Here is a 16579-nt window from a genome sequence, read left to right on the forward strand (position 1 = left end):
ATATAAATAATTACAACATTATAAAAGACAATAATAATTATCTGTATTTTAAAAAAATTGATGAAACTCCTCAATACTACATACCATACATATGATGAGATAAAATTTGATAAAAAGGAGTTCAAACAAAACCCTTTCAAAACTATACAATTATCCTAAAATGCTGATAACTTCGACCATAATACACTAGTTTTGGATTCATATATCCTATTTTGTTGATTAAGTTGATATCAGACTTCGAATTCAAATATTGGTTATAAATAAGAAAATATGAGGGAGTGCAATGGGTTGTGAGCACAATTGCCCAAAGCTCTAAACTCTGCGTGGGAAAAAAATCAGGATCCAATGAAAATGGGAAGAATTAGTTAGCTTTAATGTATTATGAAAGGAAGTCCATTTCTGGTCGATTTGACTCAATAAAGACACGAACAAGTAACAGAATTCAAGAAAGTTATCATATAACATTTATTTTTCGTTTTCAGTGTTTTTTAGAACATACAACACACACGAACAAGAGCAATTTAAGATAAAATCCATTTAAAAACAAGAAGGATACTAAGAAAAATTAGAAAAAATAATAAAGAAATTAGCATATTTTAAGTGCATTTTTATCGTCCTACTTGTAAGGCTTAAAGAAACGTATATATGGAGATTACAGAATATAATTTCATGTATTATTACTTGCTCAGCTATCTTAAAAAGCCAAACAACTACCTCGAAAGCTTGAACTTCATTGTTGGCCTTGACAATCTTAAATTTCACTAGTACCATCTGTGGTAATCATATCATGCCTTGTATTTTGCTTCAGACTTCTCTTCCTCATTGGCTAATTTGGCTTGATGAATTTCTGAATTTTCCTCTTCATCTTTCCTTCTTGACTGATTCATTACAGCATTAAAGGGACAATATGGAAAATACTCGAATCTTGTTTTACAAGAAGAGATTTGTTGTGTGCACATCCCCGTTATTGTGATGTATGTTAAATTTTCATCCCATGTTTTATTATTGTACCTTCTCAAGATCCGCACTAATGTTCTGACCATCAGTTTGTGGACAAATTTTTGCAGACCTTGCCAATTTGGTTCTTATCATTTCCCACAAAGTGATCTAAAATCTTTCCAAATCTTTGCATCTATATAAAAAACAATAGAGCTAGGAAAACCAGAATTTATCCAAACAAATTGGTGAAAAACAGCTCGATTGATTGATGCTTCTTGATAGTTTTCTTACATGGAGAAGGAATGCACATTTTTCAAATCGTCAAACTAAAAAATGATAGTACTATTTATTTAACATAAGCAATTCCCCTACAAGGGTCATGGAGATGTTCTCCTATGATTTGGTGTGGAATGGTAATAGCATTTACAATCTTAACTTCCTATAACTTGATTTGGTACGGCTAAACAACATAAACCTTTCATTAACTAAGAAACATATTTATGATTTTGGCCAATAGACATATCTTTACGGATCTGCCTATCTTGACCACTCCACAAAATCTAGCTACTTTGGAGATGTGAGCTTTTCGAGCATGAGAAAGAATCCCTCTTCATTTGCCATTTAAAGTTTATCTAGATTATGGGGCAATCCTTTATGAGGTAATAGTCAGATCTGGCTTTAAAATGTGACCTTGTCATACCATGCAAAAGCTGAAACACCTAACCAACATTTGCATCATTGATATACTTCTCTCTTAATGGATTAGGTGTAGAAGACTTAAAACTTTAAGTGAGATATTATGCCCACTGCTGAAATGAATGGTGTCCTAAACAACATGTTTCCTAAGTTGTTAAATTGTTGAAGGAAATCCATCCATTTACATGTCTTTCTTGCTACAATTTAGATTGTGACTGCAAATGTTGGAGAGGTTGATGCTTAGTATGAATTGTTACTTCTTTACAAAAAGTAATGCTTCCGTTTCTTGACTGCTTGGATGACTACATCTAACTTTGTCATACGTGGGATAATCAAAGTCGTCCCTTGGCAAATTTCTGAATGGTAATATAAATTGTTTTGGCCTTCCAACGGGAATAATCTCATGGCATGGTAGATTGCATGCATCTCTACCTCAAAGGTTTGCTTCGAAGGCAAGATGAGTGCTTTACTGTTTTAGGTTTCAGCTCAGTGGATGTAAATTACTGATATTTTCCCACTGAAAATGACTTACCATCTATGGTTATGGCAAGCAGTTGATCTATAATTGATGAGAAAGATGCAGTCAACTTTCTCAAAGCACTAGATAGCACCTACAAAGCTCCTCGTCTCAGTTATATTGAAAGATTTTTCCTTTCCTTGCTATGAAAGAAGTTTTCCATACATACTCATCCTTCGCATGGACTTAGTGGTAGCATAATTTCAACTCCAAATTGGTTATATCTTGTATGTACAACCCATCCAACAAGTCACCTGTTTGAAAGTTAGTACACATTCTCCAAGTCCGTCCTTTATTTTATCACAACGATTATGGGAGACTAACACTGAGTCGGATTAGATCTAATAAATTATTTCTCCAGCATGCCTTGATATTGTGTCTTTTAACTTCCCCGACTTCAATTAAGACTGTTGATTACATCCCAATGTTTAGGAGTGCGATAGTTGGTGGATTCCATCCTTTTTCTCTCTTAGGAAGAATGCTCTTTGGATACTAAAACACTCCCTTAAATGACTCAATATTCATCTATTTCTCTAATGCCCTTTGGATACTAAAACACTTCCTTAAATGACTCAATATTCATCTATTTCTTGTGGTTCTTTGCTATTTCACATCATATTTTTAGGCAGTTTCAACTTCCACCACATCATCATATTTATCTCTCAATAAAAGCACTTGGAATCTACCACCCGCATTTATGAGTTTCTTTCTTTGGTTGGCAGTAACGAAAGTTAGTTTGGTCTTGCCTTTGTGTAATACCGAGAAACTTCCCAGTGATTGTAATAATGCTCTCATTGGCCCCTAAGTAGATCATTTAAACCAAGAAGTTCAAGTACAACACCCCCATTATGGCGGACCAACCTGATCCTAATTTTTCTCGATTTCCAATCTTTTGTGCCACAGCTCCCTCAAAAGATCATAAATTGGGCAAAATGAGAATTAGGCTAGTCCAAAGCATAGGAGTATTGAGTTTTCACTTTTTGGCTTACCTGACCCATTTAGGGGTCGGTGAGAGCAGCATTGTAATCATCGGAAGTTTTTTTTTATAGATTTATAGTTGTTTCCATCATTGACCATCCGTTAATTTGTATTCTCTCCTCACACGAATAGCATCCCCTTTATATATACAAGTAAAATCTTCATAATACTGTTTGACAAGCATCTAAGGGAATGTCTATTACAACCTCATCAATGAAATGTTTATCAATCTCAAATTTGACTTTGCATAGTTTGGAAGCTTAAATCTCAATTCAGTATTTTGTGTATCTCATTGTATTCCTCTAATCCAAGTTTGTTTACCAGCTCTTAGGAAATTTCATATTTACTTGAGAGCATAAATCAAAAAGTTCATCTAACTTTGTTATTTTAATCTGGATTTTGATATAAAAGAACTCATTAAATTCATCCATATCAGAACTACTTCCAATTTCTTTTCATTCTACCTTTGCTAATGTGGCTTTATTGGACTGTTCCTTTTGAGATGCACTCCCATTACATGTTCTCGAAGTTCCCATTTGTTTGGATATCCAGATCACAATGGTTGCAATGTTTTTTAGCATTATATTCGCAAATAGACGTGACACTTTTCTTACCTTTTTCATTATCTTCCACCTTGCTTGTGAATGAAGCTTAATGTGTTTAAGAAGAACGTTTGCCAAATGTTTCCTTCTTTTTATCTGTCCCAAGGTAATGGCCTTCGGTAAACGCTTTATTAATAGTGTTGGATTTGGTCCTAAGGAATTGTTCCTTTATGTTGCTATAAAGATCTCCAAGGTACTTAACAATAATGCTGCCCTAAAGTGACCAATCTCATTAAGATTGCTCGACTCCTGAATTTAATATACTACTACAAATTTTTTCCGAGCTGCTGCATATAAAATTACCACTTGATATCACACCCTTCCTTTTTATAATGGGACAATACTAAGAATTAATTGGCTTCTTAAACTCCTCACATAAAGTACAGGTGGTTATTTCTTAGAAGTCAAAGAAATGCATAAATTCCTTGCCAAGTGCGTGCTAGACTAGAAAAATTAAAAGATACAAAAGAAATTTGATTTCTTCACTTAAATTATGCAAGCTGAAATATACCTCAACTTGTGGCAACCAATTGTTAAGTTTATTTGCATTACCTTTACCTTCATAAAACATAATATTCACATTTGATTCAGCTTTAAAAGTTGGCTGTGTTGCCAATTATTTGTAATGTTTTGGGGCTGCCCCTTCCTTTGGTCCCTGGGTATCTCTCATCTTGCCTCATGAAACTTGGGCATCTCCAATGAAATCACAAACATGTCAATGAGCATCTCCAATAACCTCTTCATCTTGTCAAGCTTCTTCATTGATTATTAGATGCTTTAAATGAGTTTCTCACCACTGTAGTACTGGATCTCGTGAGATACTTTTTTCTTCTTAATTGAGCATGCGTGCTCTAATTTGATAGTTCCACCTCCTTTTGAGGAAATTTCCTGCAACGGAAGTAAGTTGTCTTTCCCTTTTGGCTTTCCCAATTATATGAGTGAAATCAGTTACCCCACACACCACAAAGTGTATAATCTAAGGACACTAGAAATATTTGACACCAATGTGATCGATAATTAGCCAGGTTATACCATGGTCTAACTTATCTAAAATGATTCTAACCTCGTTTATAACTGAGATCAATTGTTATATGCAAAGTTTAAAGTAATGTGTTTATGCACATACATTCATAGAGCTGTCCATTGCAAACTTAAGTGAAGAAAACGATGATTTGAATTTGAATTTTGGAAAAAAAGAAACGATTACAGCAACACATACATAATCAATACAAAACAAACTGTGGAACTCATTTAAATTAAAATATCTATCAAGTAAGGTTGTGCCTATTATTATAACAGAAACAGTTATTCAATTTTTAGAATGTACCAACACATAAATTATGGTATATAAAGATAATGCATTGATGTAATGGTGAGTATTTCCAACTCAATTACATATGGTCTCCGCCAATTCCGACTTCCTCAAACTTGCTGCAACTACTTTCAGCCAATTACAAGTATTTGAATTTCAACCATGTCGATTGACTTTGACGCAATGTTCAGGCTTTGTGAAAATCCAAGTGATGGGAAATTGAACTAAGTTTCTCTCTTCTATTATTGTTCTGCTTCCCTTTCCCTTCACAGTGACATTCATTTTGTTCTCTTCTATGATTGTTCTGCTTAGCTTTCCTTTCGCACTGGCATATTCCATTTGGGTTGAACATGTAGCCTGGCCGTAAGTTACATGTTTGGCCATGGGTGAATGTTTAAGCTGTCTGTAAGTGACTTGTATGGCCATGGACAAACATAAAACAAATGCGTAATTGTCCATTTTGGTCCCAGTCATATGTATCTTTATTATTGTTGCCCTACACAAACCGACCAAATATGTTGGGTTCTCTTATCTTTTCCAATCACCCTGCATTGGTTTTCATTTTCTGTGCTTCTGTTGTTATTGAATTAATTAGATTTTTTTTTGAAAAATGGTAGTTCCTATATTTTAGGACAGCATATGTCAAGAGGAAATTGGAGGGCTAGAAATTATAGCATTAGCTTAAGAATTTTTTCTGTCACACATCAATTAGCTAATATTTTAAATTCTTTAAAAAAGAAAATAAAATAAAAATTATGTTTATTTATTAAATTTTTTTTCACAAACATTCTTTATGAATGGACTGCTTCCCTACATTTGAAAGATTAAATTTTTAAGCTTAATTGCATTATTAAATTTATATTCCTGAAAAATCTGTCAAATATTTACTGAATTTTTTTTTTCTTTTAAGAAAACCCATCCATAAAACCTTACTCCATAATATGCTTAAAAAAATCACTAGTCCCGATTAATTTTGTGGTTCACGATTTTCTCGAGAAAGCCGCCGACACACACTTTCGACTATTTTCAGCCGACCATTCGAGAAAAAACGGCCAATACATCGTGCAGATCATGATAAAGCGAGTTTGACCGATAATTTGGCGAGTTTCATCAATTTTGACCTTTTCTGAGATATTTCCATTTTTGCGGTCGCGATTTTTATCAGTTGCGTGATTCCCTTTTTACGGAAACCCTAACCCTAAGCCCTGTTTTTTCGAGGTGTCAAACTTCTGAAGCTAATTATCAATTTAGGTATATAAGAGTATGTTAAAACATATAGTTAACTTTTTAAAACTAATTCATTTGGGATCAAAAAAAGAAGAAGACAGGAGCAAAATGGACAGGCATTAAGGCTATAGGTTGACCCTGTATTGACTCTGAGGTTCAATAAAGAGTGGTAGAATACGAAGCAAAAATAATCATACTGGCATAAATATCCATAACATGATTTTAGAGCAATAATAGCTTCTACAAGCATTGAAGAATCTGGAGTTATGATTTAAAATCTGGGCTGGAAATTTGAAGTACATTTGAGGAAGAATGGTACAGAAACATAATCCTCTCTTTAGATCCCATAAGATTAGAAAAGGCATTCTGATTCTCCTTTTTTGCAAAACTGTGTTACAGTATGGAGTATTCACCAGAGTCAAGAAGAGGAATTGAAATCATCTTTGATAATATCATTTAAACATATGAAAGTATTTAAGTGTGAACATAGCAAGAACAAGAAGCAGGTAGATGTAACAGTTAAGAAATTGAAATCACCTTTAAACTTTATCGTACGATCATATCTTGATGCAAATCTCCTATTTTTCCGATCCCCAACAAAACATATTATTTTTAAGATTTTCATCCTACAATTATAGGTGCGTGCCCATTATTTAGAAAGTTGTGGGTGGGGGGCGTGAATTTGGGTAAGGCACTGTGCATATTTGTCTGACCTTTTTTGCTTGTGACAGATAATCTGTGCTTCTGCGATGATAATTTAAAATCATATTTATAATCACCAGTTTTAAGTGATTATGTGAATCCTCCTACTATTGTGTAAAACAGTTTTAGATATTCTGATAACCACACATAAGAATCTACTGCAGAGTTCAATAGCAACAACTTAGTAATAATGCTGGAGTAACAGCTGAATGTTTATGTTTAAGTGAAGGTTCAAGGGCTCAGTGGGTATATAAGACTAAGACAACTGATCCTACTAAGATAGTAAAGTTTATTCTGAATCAAGATTGAAAATATATAGTTTCTATCTTAAGGAGGACTTTTCAGAAGTAGAAATATATTGTTTGTATCTGAGATTCTATATAGCTAGTAACTCAAATCTTTGCCTGTCGAAACATCAATAGAATAGCAGGGGATGCCTAACGTCTCCAGGGTGTCAAACCATCCTAGAGATATCTAAGAAATCCTTCGATCATCTCAGAGCAATCTGAAATTGTTCAAAAAAAATGAAAAAAATTAACTGTACAAAGAGCAAATGTATTTACACCTGTTGAAAGAAAGTTTTGGACTTCGGAATTACTCCATACAACTATTGAATGAAAATATACAACTGTTAAATGACAGAACGAAACTGTGCAACGAAAGTGTAATGGCAAGAAACATTTTTTTTACTCTTTTCATCAATGGGAAATGGTGTGACTGCATGCAATTATGGAAGGAAATTTTACTGTTGTTGAATGACTGCATACAATTATGAAATGATAACATACTCCTGTTGAAAGGCAGCATCCTGTTGTTACCCATTTCATCAGTGAGCAATTCTATGACTGCATACAGCTGTAGGAGAGCAAAAAATTAGAAAGTGAGAGTATACAGTAGTAAGAAAAGTATGTTAGTCATTACACTTTCATTTATGATTTTGTATCCTTCAAGGCTTTTGTTGTAATGAAAACATTGAATACTGAACTCAGAAATTTCTATTTTTTATTGTTGCTATTGTTGGATCAATGAACATGTTGATTCATACATTATATGAACATCTAAGATTAAATTTTGCCCCCTTGGACTGCCGTCTCCAAAATACATCATGCTATCCCCTGCTGTACCCATCCCTGAAATGCCATGGAACATAGATTATTAGCATATGCCGATGATAAACTACGAACAGTTATGATAGGAACTACACCAGCCATGCCTATACTTTTAACCGTAAAATACCAGAGAATCCCAACAAGTATCTGTCAAGTGACCAACAATTGTTTTTCAAGGTTGTTATAAATGATCTGAAATACAGAACTAGATTTATACTTGATTGACAGATTACTTTAAAAAGAAGAATCGTTTAGTTTAACTTTTAGCATTTCAAGTCAAATATTGCATGAGAGTCTGAGACAAATTTGAAAAATGTAGTCCTTATGAAAAGCTTCTTAGTGTCTTAATGCTTTTACTTATGAATTTGTTGCAGATATCTTTACAATCAGAACCAGCAACTGCAGAGTTGACATCTAATTCTAAAGCATGTAGTTTGAATCACAAGAATCAAGTCAGTTCAATGGTTACAAGTGCATGTCTAATGCCTACGACTGCATTGCCCCAGTCTTCTAGTTCAGTACATGACTCAAGGCCCCTAGGCTTATGTCTGAGGAAAAGTCAGTCATTGGTTGACCTAATACAACATAATCTAAACCAAAATGACCAATCTTCAGTTCTTGAGCAAGATTTGGAGGAGAACACAAAGACCAAAGGAGCAGGAGCTGCTGACAGTCAACAGGACAAACTCAAGGCTTCAAATTTTCCTGCATGTTATCTAAAGATTGGGAAGTGGGAGGTATGTCCTAGGCCATTGATGCATTATTTTACATGTTCTAATTGTATATGTGGTTTATTATGAATGAATCTGTGAAAAATGGACTTGGATTTGATAGACAGTTTGAATTTATGCAACAGTGCTCTTCTGTATATGAAGGAGACTTAGTGGCCAAATGCTACTATGCCAAACGCAAATTGGTGTGGGAGGTTTTAGATAATGGATTGAAGAGCAAAATTGAAGTTCAGTGGTCTGACATTACAGGACTGAAAGCAAACATCCCTGAAAGAGGGCCTGCTTCTCTGCACGTTGAGGTAATTTATAAAAGAATTGGATTCTAAGGAATTCAATGCAATATTTACTATATCCTATTTGCATTTTCTTGTAAAATAAAATACATTGGCCAACTAAAGTGTACGGTTTAGGGTCTATAACAGAAATAGCCTATGTTGAGAGACACAATCATACAATCAATTATCTTTGGACATAATATTAACTCTTAAATATGAGAAGCAAATTCAGATATTATCTACTTTATTTTCAAAATGTTACATCTATATGTTCATCTTTAGATTTTTACCTTCCCAATAGAATTATTTCCCACTGTTTGATATAACCATGTGACTTCCCATGGTGTAATGTTTCACTGCACCTTAGAATGCAGTCTGTTGCAGATGCGTCTATTCTGGTTTCAAAATGGCAGTACAGATTGACTAACACGTGTGTTAGTCGCGCGTTTTACACCGTCGATTTTGCAGTAAACGGCTGCGATTGACTAACACGTCCCTATCACGCTGTACAAAAGGTCTGTTTTGAAGCCAGAATAGCTTTGGCCATCTGTTGCATGTCTTGGGGATTATATTTTGGGCCACGTTTTTTGTTTGTCGATAAAGGCAGAGACAGAGTATTTTATATTAAAGATAAAGTTTCAGATACAAAATTTAATCATGTGTTGATCCTTCCAGACCAGAAAAAGGCTAAAGCCTAATAAAAACATTTTTCTCTCACAAAATTAAAAAACACTTCATCTTAACCATAAACCAGGCTTAAGAGTCTACTACCATTTTATATTTTGGTCCACTCCTAAACTACACACATTAAACAATATATTAAGCCTAAAGAATGTCAGTTAACTCTTAACACTTTTAAACTTAAAAATCAAAACATAATGTATATGATTTAAACCGAATAACTCCATAAATTATTGTAGTCAATTTACACCCTACTGTTAGCAAATGCCACACATAGAATACTAGACCGAAACCACATTTTTTCCTAAATGATTACAGTTAGAGACCTAAGATTTGAATACGAAACTTGTCAAGGGAGGAGCGTCTTCTCATCAATTGAATCATTTGTTCCTTCAAGTTCACTGACATTAATCGACTCTTCTTAACATATGGAAAATATCTGATGCCTTCTGTTTGTGGATGTGGGGTACCTGTGTGAGTGACAAGAATCAATGACAGTAGCATACTTTAATTGTCTGCAATCTGGGGCCTTAATAGCTTGGTGAATTTACATTAGACTACTTTAGTTGGAGATTTTTTTTTCAGGTAGTGACATAAAAAAAAAAGTACACACGCGCACACACTTTCACATATATATACCGTTACAGTTACACATACACATACATCTATGATTTATATCGATATATCTTCAATGTGCCATATGACCACACATTTTGTTAATTTTTCACTGTTGAAATACTTACTTTGGATGACATATTCTACCTGATATACTCCTTACTGTTGAAATACTTACTTTGGATGACATATTCTCCCTGATATACTCCTTACCATGGCAGATATCAAGAACTCCTCTATTTTTCAGGGAGACGAATCCACAACCTCGAAAACATACACTTTGGCAGTCCACCTCAGACTTCACAATGGGGCAAGCTAGCATTTGCCGGTAATATTTTGCATTTCATTAACGTTCATCCACATTGTTCTCTGTTTCAAGTATAAAATGATTTAATGGTAAACATTATGTACGATAACTAGGCTTTAGCTCACATCTGATCTTTTACATACATTACACTTAACTTAATGGAAAGCCTTGGTATTAAATGCATTGTATTTCCTAAATTGAAAATAAGAGCATTGAAATGTGCATTTCTGCTAGAGTCAAGATCCTTACTCATCTAGGAAGCCTAACATACTATGTTTTTTTTTGCTTCCAGTATCTTAAAAATGTAATTTAAGTAACAGCATATGTTCCCACCGTGAAACTGAAATGATATTTATTTGTCTTTTGCAGCCGTCACCTTGTCCAATTCTCTGAAGGTGTGTTGAATCGACACTTTGAAAAATTGATACAGTGTGATCCACGCTTGAAAATTCTCAGCGAGAACACCATACCTTTTTCTGGTTCTCCTTTCTTTGAGGGCCAGAACTTTATGCTCGACATGCATAGACATCATCAGTATCTCTACCCAGGGAATATTTCGACTTCAATGGCACTTGGCAGCTTGCCAAATGAGATGTTAGTTCCCTTTAATCATTCTATTAGTCCAATTGTGAAGCAACATAACTTTCATCTCATTGAACAATCAGATGACAGAGAATCTACAGGAGTGCAGCCATTTTCTCCAAATTCAGGTATTTCTTTTAAATATCTTAATCTCCTCTGTGTACTTTGCATTTTGCATCATTAGATCGGGCTCAAGCTAGTTAAAAGAAATTTTCTTAGGTTCCTATAAACAATATATCACAATAGTTGAGGAGCTTCTGGAGAGACTCTGTCTAGTTGTCAAATATATCACGAAGGTTTAGGAAGTGGCTAAATTAGTGCTGAAACTTATGTGCAAGATTATTTTCTTTTGGGTTGATAGTGATGGACTCCAGAGCCAATGACGAAAGTAGTAATAGTGACACAGAGGAGTTGTATGCAGAAGACACTCGAAGACATGCTGGCTACAAGAAAGCAGGTATGTCAATGATATTTGACCAAAGCATTTTGTACGGAGATAGACAAATTTCTACAACCATGCCCCATTCTGCTGCTAATGTGGAATCTTCCAGTATGGTGTCATGTTCCAATCTTCCACAGTGCAAGGTACCTGGTGGTCAAGTCCCTCTGACTACAGCTAATGCTACTTTGTCTGAACAAAACTTTCTACAGAGGTTATCCAATCATTTATTTGAAGAAACAATACCTGAAAATCTTCAAGCCACTGGCCAAAGAAAAGAATTTCCTGGCAAATTTACTCAAGTTGCAGAGGAAAGGGTTCAAGATAAAAAGTTATTATCTGGAAGTGCATCACAGCTGATTAGAATGACTGATACTCATATTCATGACTCATCTGTGAGCACATACACTCTTAGTTTTCCTGAGAATTCAAGCTTCCTCTACCCTGTAAAGGAAGAAGTTAAAATTAGTGAATCGCCATTCATGCCTGTGAAAATGGAAACTTCCATTTCCTCAGACCTAAATAGTATTATGTTCTCTCCTTCAGGAAACTCGCTTCTTCATGGAGGACGACCAGATATGAGAAGACAAATTTCTTTCCGTGATTCTCTGGATAGCCCTCAGGTTCCCCATTTATAATGAAGAAGACCAGGTCTTGTTTCTAAATAGGTAGTTGAGTGTAAATAAGATGTGATTTAGAAATCGTTCAAACATTGTAATCTAGGCTGTGTTCCATATTTATTTGATGTGTTTGAGAATTTTGTGTACAGGCATTTTCAGTAGTGTTTGATTGAAGTTGTTTCCCAAGCAATAATTTTTACTGTTGTGGCAGTACTCAGTAGTTTGTTACCAATATACTTGATGGCTGTATCTGTTCATCCCAGATTATTGTAATGGCCATTTCAAAATGAAATAAAAATTAACAGTGTCTCAGATAAGATTCTGTTAACAAATTATTGTAATCTAGCTCTACCTTCAGATATATTAGCGTAATTTCCTCTGACATATCCATCAAAGAGCATTCAATTGCAATTTATTTTATTATCAGACGCTAGCAAATTACCCTTACTGCATAGTAAAGCTATACACAGGCTATGTTCATTTGCTGATGGTTTTACACCATTATTTTCAATTTGTAGCTTTCAAGTAGAAACTTACCTTTTCAAAAAAACTTCTTGGAAACTATGCAACTTTTACTTAAGATTCTGGTTTGTCTCCAAAGTTCCAATTCTTTCAAGGTAACATGATACAGATCCATCTTGTAATGTCTGTTTACAGTCACGACAGATAATCTCATGCAATCAATTTTGAGTACTGATTTGTACAAAAAAAAATTGGTGTGTTTGCAAAATTCAATATGGAGAAGGGTTTAAGGAAACACAACAAACTACTTTTCTGTAGCACTGATTGAACAGACTTACAAATCTATCAGGAATTGTTTGGCTAAATTCGAGTCTCTTCAAGGATTGTGCAACGTTTCTTATCTTTGCGTGATTAGGTTTTCAATTGAATATTGCGCTACACAGGGTTTCAATTCTGTTTTTCATTTAGGTTTTGTGCATGTGTCAGCTTTAACAAAAAGCCGTGTAAATTTGTATGTGAGATTCAAGGCTCGGTGAAGTAAATCATGGTTGAGCTTGCTACGCAAAGGTTAAGGTTTTAGTTAATATATATTCTTCTCCACAAGTTATTTACTGTAACTAAGCAAACATGCATATATTCAATATATATAAGTTCAAGTGTAACTAAGCAAACATGCATATATTCAATACATATATGTTCAAAAAACCTATATAAAAAATTTTGAGAAATATTTTTTCAACGAAATCTAGATTCATCAATCAATCAGTTTGGGTGCTAATATCTTTTTCAAGGAAATTGGTACCCATTCATTAATGAGATTGAGTTTTATTATTAATAATTAAATAAAATGAAAGCTAATTTTTGAGAAAAAGTTAAAAATCTAATAAAATGAATTATGGATTATTTAATTTTTTCTTTATATTTAATAATTTTAATATAGTATTATATTTGATGTGGTGGATGTTAAACTTTTTATTAAGGGAGTTAACTTGCCAACTAAATCAATATAGACAATCAATATAGACATTTGGATTTGAGGGGTGAAAGTTTGCCTTTAGTTTATAAACTTGGGACAACCATTTCACACTTTGATGCTTCATTTATGGATTCTAAAAGTGGCATACCTCAAACTACCTCTATTTGCATTTAATAGTCTATAATGGATGCCTACAACCTATGCATTAAAAGATCAAACAAAAACTTCTAAATAGAAATGAAATGTGCATCACACAAAAACAAATTCAAAATAAGGAATTATGAAGAAACCCTCAAATGGTAGAAAACTTTAGAAAGAGTGAGTAGTGTTCCTCATGTTAATAATGTTTATTATTTCATGTGTACATATTGCCTATGGGCTTTACCAAATCTATCTTGTTATGAGCTCCATCACACCTATAGAATAACTTAAGATGAGCATGACCTATAGCCTCTCCTACAATTTATAGAATGAAGGACTTGATACCTTTATAGATAAAAGGAGATGTAGTGCCTCTATTTGAAGGAGTATAACATTGAATTCCATAAACTTAAATTTGGCATACATACTTACAACAATCTAATAACTCATTGTGTTAGCCTTAATGGCTTTACATGTTGCAAGTTCTATTGAAAGTAGGATATGTGTAGTAGTTTCCCTACACCAACAACAACATGCTTCTTTGTTATTAACAACCTATCCTGTCAATTTATCTTGGGTTCTTTAGATAGCATGGACAATCATGGCTATCTTAGCCAACCTACATGTACTTGGCTTCAACAAAATCTACCTACCAACATGCATCGACTTAATACCCCCAGTTTCTATGACTTGACTCTCACACAATGTAGGGGCCTATGTATTATTAAATTGACAAAATCCACAAAATACATATAATTATACAATCATTTATATAAATAGTGTATAAAATACAAAATTGAAGACAACCATGACAAGAACTCTCAATGTTCTATCTTCCTTTAGCATACCACATGCGAGAACATTATTGGAGTGCTTTTGAACCTAACCATGAGGCTTTACGCTTCCCAAAAATCCTTCCTAATATTGGTGCAAAGGCACTCAAAGGTGACTCAAAGGTGTGATAGAACATGTGTTTGCAAGAAACATGATATTTTGTCTTGAAGGTTTCTTGTGTAGGTCTTAAATGGATATGGTAGGTCTAATGCTACCAATGCTATGTAATAAGCCCTAAGGCTCCAAAGTTGTATACTTGGTCACAAGCCTTGTATGGGCATTTTATTTATGTTTTTGGTGTCTAGGGGTACTAGAGGTGTTGTGCATCCAATTTGTAACCTTCAATATGACAGGCAAGTGTGTGATGTCATAATATGTCAAAAGTTGCTATGTTGTCATGAGCAATTTTTGTAACTTTTTGAGTTGTGGTTGCCCAACGGCTAGTTGGTTGCATTTTGTATGTTGTGAAGTTGTTATAAGGCTTCGTTAGTCTTATTTAAGCCTGAGGAATGATTACTAAAGGTTACATTAAGGCTTTGAATAAAATTTATGCTTCCTACCAATCTGAAACTATCATTTTTACTGCTTTTTCTTGGGTTCTTGGCCTTGGTATAGATTTGTATAGACTTCTGGAAGATATAATGTTTTTAAACAAGTGTAGAAGTGAATCACCTCTCATTTGAAGTTGGTCTAGGGTCTTGAATTTCTATGGTTGAGGAGTAGTTGATTTTTCTTCCTCGTTGCCTTGTAAAACCCTCAAAACCAGGGTTTGGATGCAAAAGGAGACCCTATTCAACATTCCTCTATGGGAAAGGTCTGAAACCCTGACGAATGTTGGATTACCATGTATAGTAGTTTTTTTTCTTGGTTTGGGGAGAAGAAGATCTCGCCTTGGCACTGTTGGAGTGATGCCCTAGACTTGACATCTCCATGTGGCAAGTCTATGCAGTGAAGGATTGAATGAATCCTTGAGACAATAGACACAAATGGTGAAATTTTGTATGGGAAGGACCCTTAGGCATGTAAAAACCCTCTCCAAGATCCCTGACTGCATCTCCATCCGACTGGTGAAGGTTTTGAGGCCTAAACCTCTATACCGGCTAGTTAGACCAAAAAATAGGCCCAATAGGGTTTGAAAACTTGCACTCAAAACCCAGATGTAGTAGTTTGAAATCTTTTAGAATGTTCAAAAAGGTACTCGAATATCAAATTTTTTCAGGGGGTTTTTCAAGTAGTTTGATAGGTAAAGTGGGAAAAGTCCAAATGGAGGACTAATTGCTTGTAGCCCTATTTCCTAGGTCCATAAGGGCAAAAGGTACAAAGGACTTATAAATACCTATCAAAGGGGTCAAGGTCAATGAAAATATCATATAAAACATATATATCATATAAAACATATACAAACACTCACATATGATAGATTCCACCATTTGAGCAAAAGGTCATGTTGGCAAAGGGCTTGGGGGTTGTGAGGTGTCTTGGTTTAGGGGTTGAGTATTTAGGAGTAGGAATCTCCTAGAGAAACTAAATTGTCCTGAGAATATTGATCCTTGGGAAGGATCAAGGATAGACTTGATAACCTTTGGAAGGTTGGAGAGGTTGGACCATTGGATGGTGCCAAGTGTTGACCCCCTAAAGAAGAAACCAAGGAATTTGCCCATTAACACCAAACCCTCTGCATCAAATATGAATAATACTCGACTCTACATAATCTAAAACTTGAATGAGTAGTGAAATTTATGAAACATAATATATCTACATTATAATGCTAATGTAACAACATCATGATATGGTAGCATGGGACAGTGATAAAATTTAGCAGCATAGACTAATA

General features: G+C 34.4%; 1 protein-coding gene and 1 long non-coding RNA gene across 10 annotated transcripts in view; one reads left to right on the top strand and one right to left on the bottom strand.

The window, feature by feature from the left end:
- LOC131040027 (uncharacterized) overlaps positions 1-12478 on the top strand; it is a 28447-nt gene extending 15969 nt beyond the window's left edge. The window contains exons 2-7 of one of the 6 annotated variants that reach the window (XM_057972905.2): positions 8457-8819; positions 8939-9112; positions 10606-10712; positions 11061-11401; positions 11635-12107; positions 12259-12478. In XM_057972905.2, the coding sequence (XP_057828888.2) occupies positions 8457-8819; positions 8939-9112; positions 10606-10712; positions 11061-11401; positions 11635-12107; positions 12259-12294 (1494 nt within the window). In that variant the 3' untranslated portion in view covers positions 12295-12478. Of the gene's footprint in view, positions 1-6385; positions 6633-8456; positions 8820-8938; positions 9113-10605; positions 10713-11060; positions 11402-11634 lie in introns of those variants that run through there. The other 5 variants (XM_057972904.2, XM_057972906.2, XM_057972902.2 and 2 more) reach the window with 5 other exon arrangements.
- On the bottom strand, positions 6772-13350 carry LOC131040028 (uncharacterized). Of its 4 annotated transcripts, none has more exons than XR_009104758.2 (4): positions 13133-13350; positions 12870-12979; positions 7741-8103; positions 6772-7478 (listed from the first exon to the last, which is right to left on the bottom strand). It is a non-coding gene; the product is annotated as an uncharacterized LOC131040028 (long non-coding RNA). The 4 variants fall into 4 exon arrangements; XR_009104759.2 differs by having other exon boundaries at positions 7762-8103; positions 13133-13349; XR_009104757.2 differs by lacking the exon at positions 6772-7478 and having other exon boundaries at positions 7508-7828; positions 8019-8103; positions 13133-13338.
- Between the last annotated feature and the right edge of the window lie 3229 nt (positions 13351-16579).

The sequence above is a fragment of the Cryptomeria japonica genome, chromosome 11, assembly GCF_030272615.1.
Source record: "Cryptomeria japonica chromosome 11, Sugi_1.0, whole genome shotgun sequence".
NCBI lineage: Eukaryota > Viridiplantae > Streptophyta > Pinopsida > Cupressales > Cupressaceae > Cryptomeria > Cryptomeria japonica.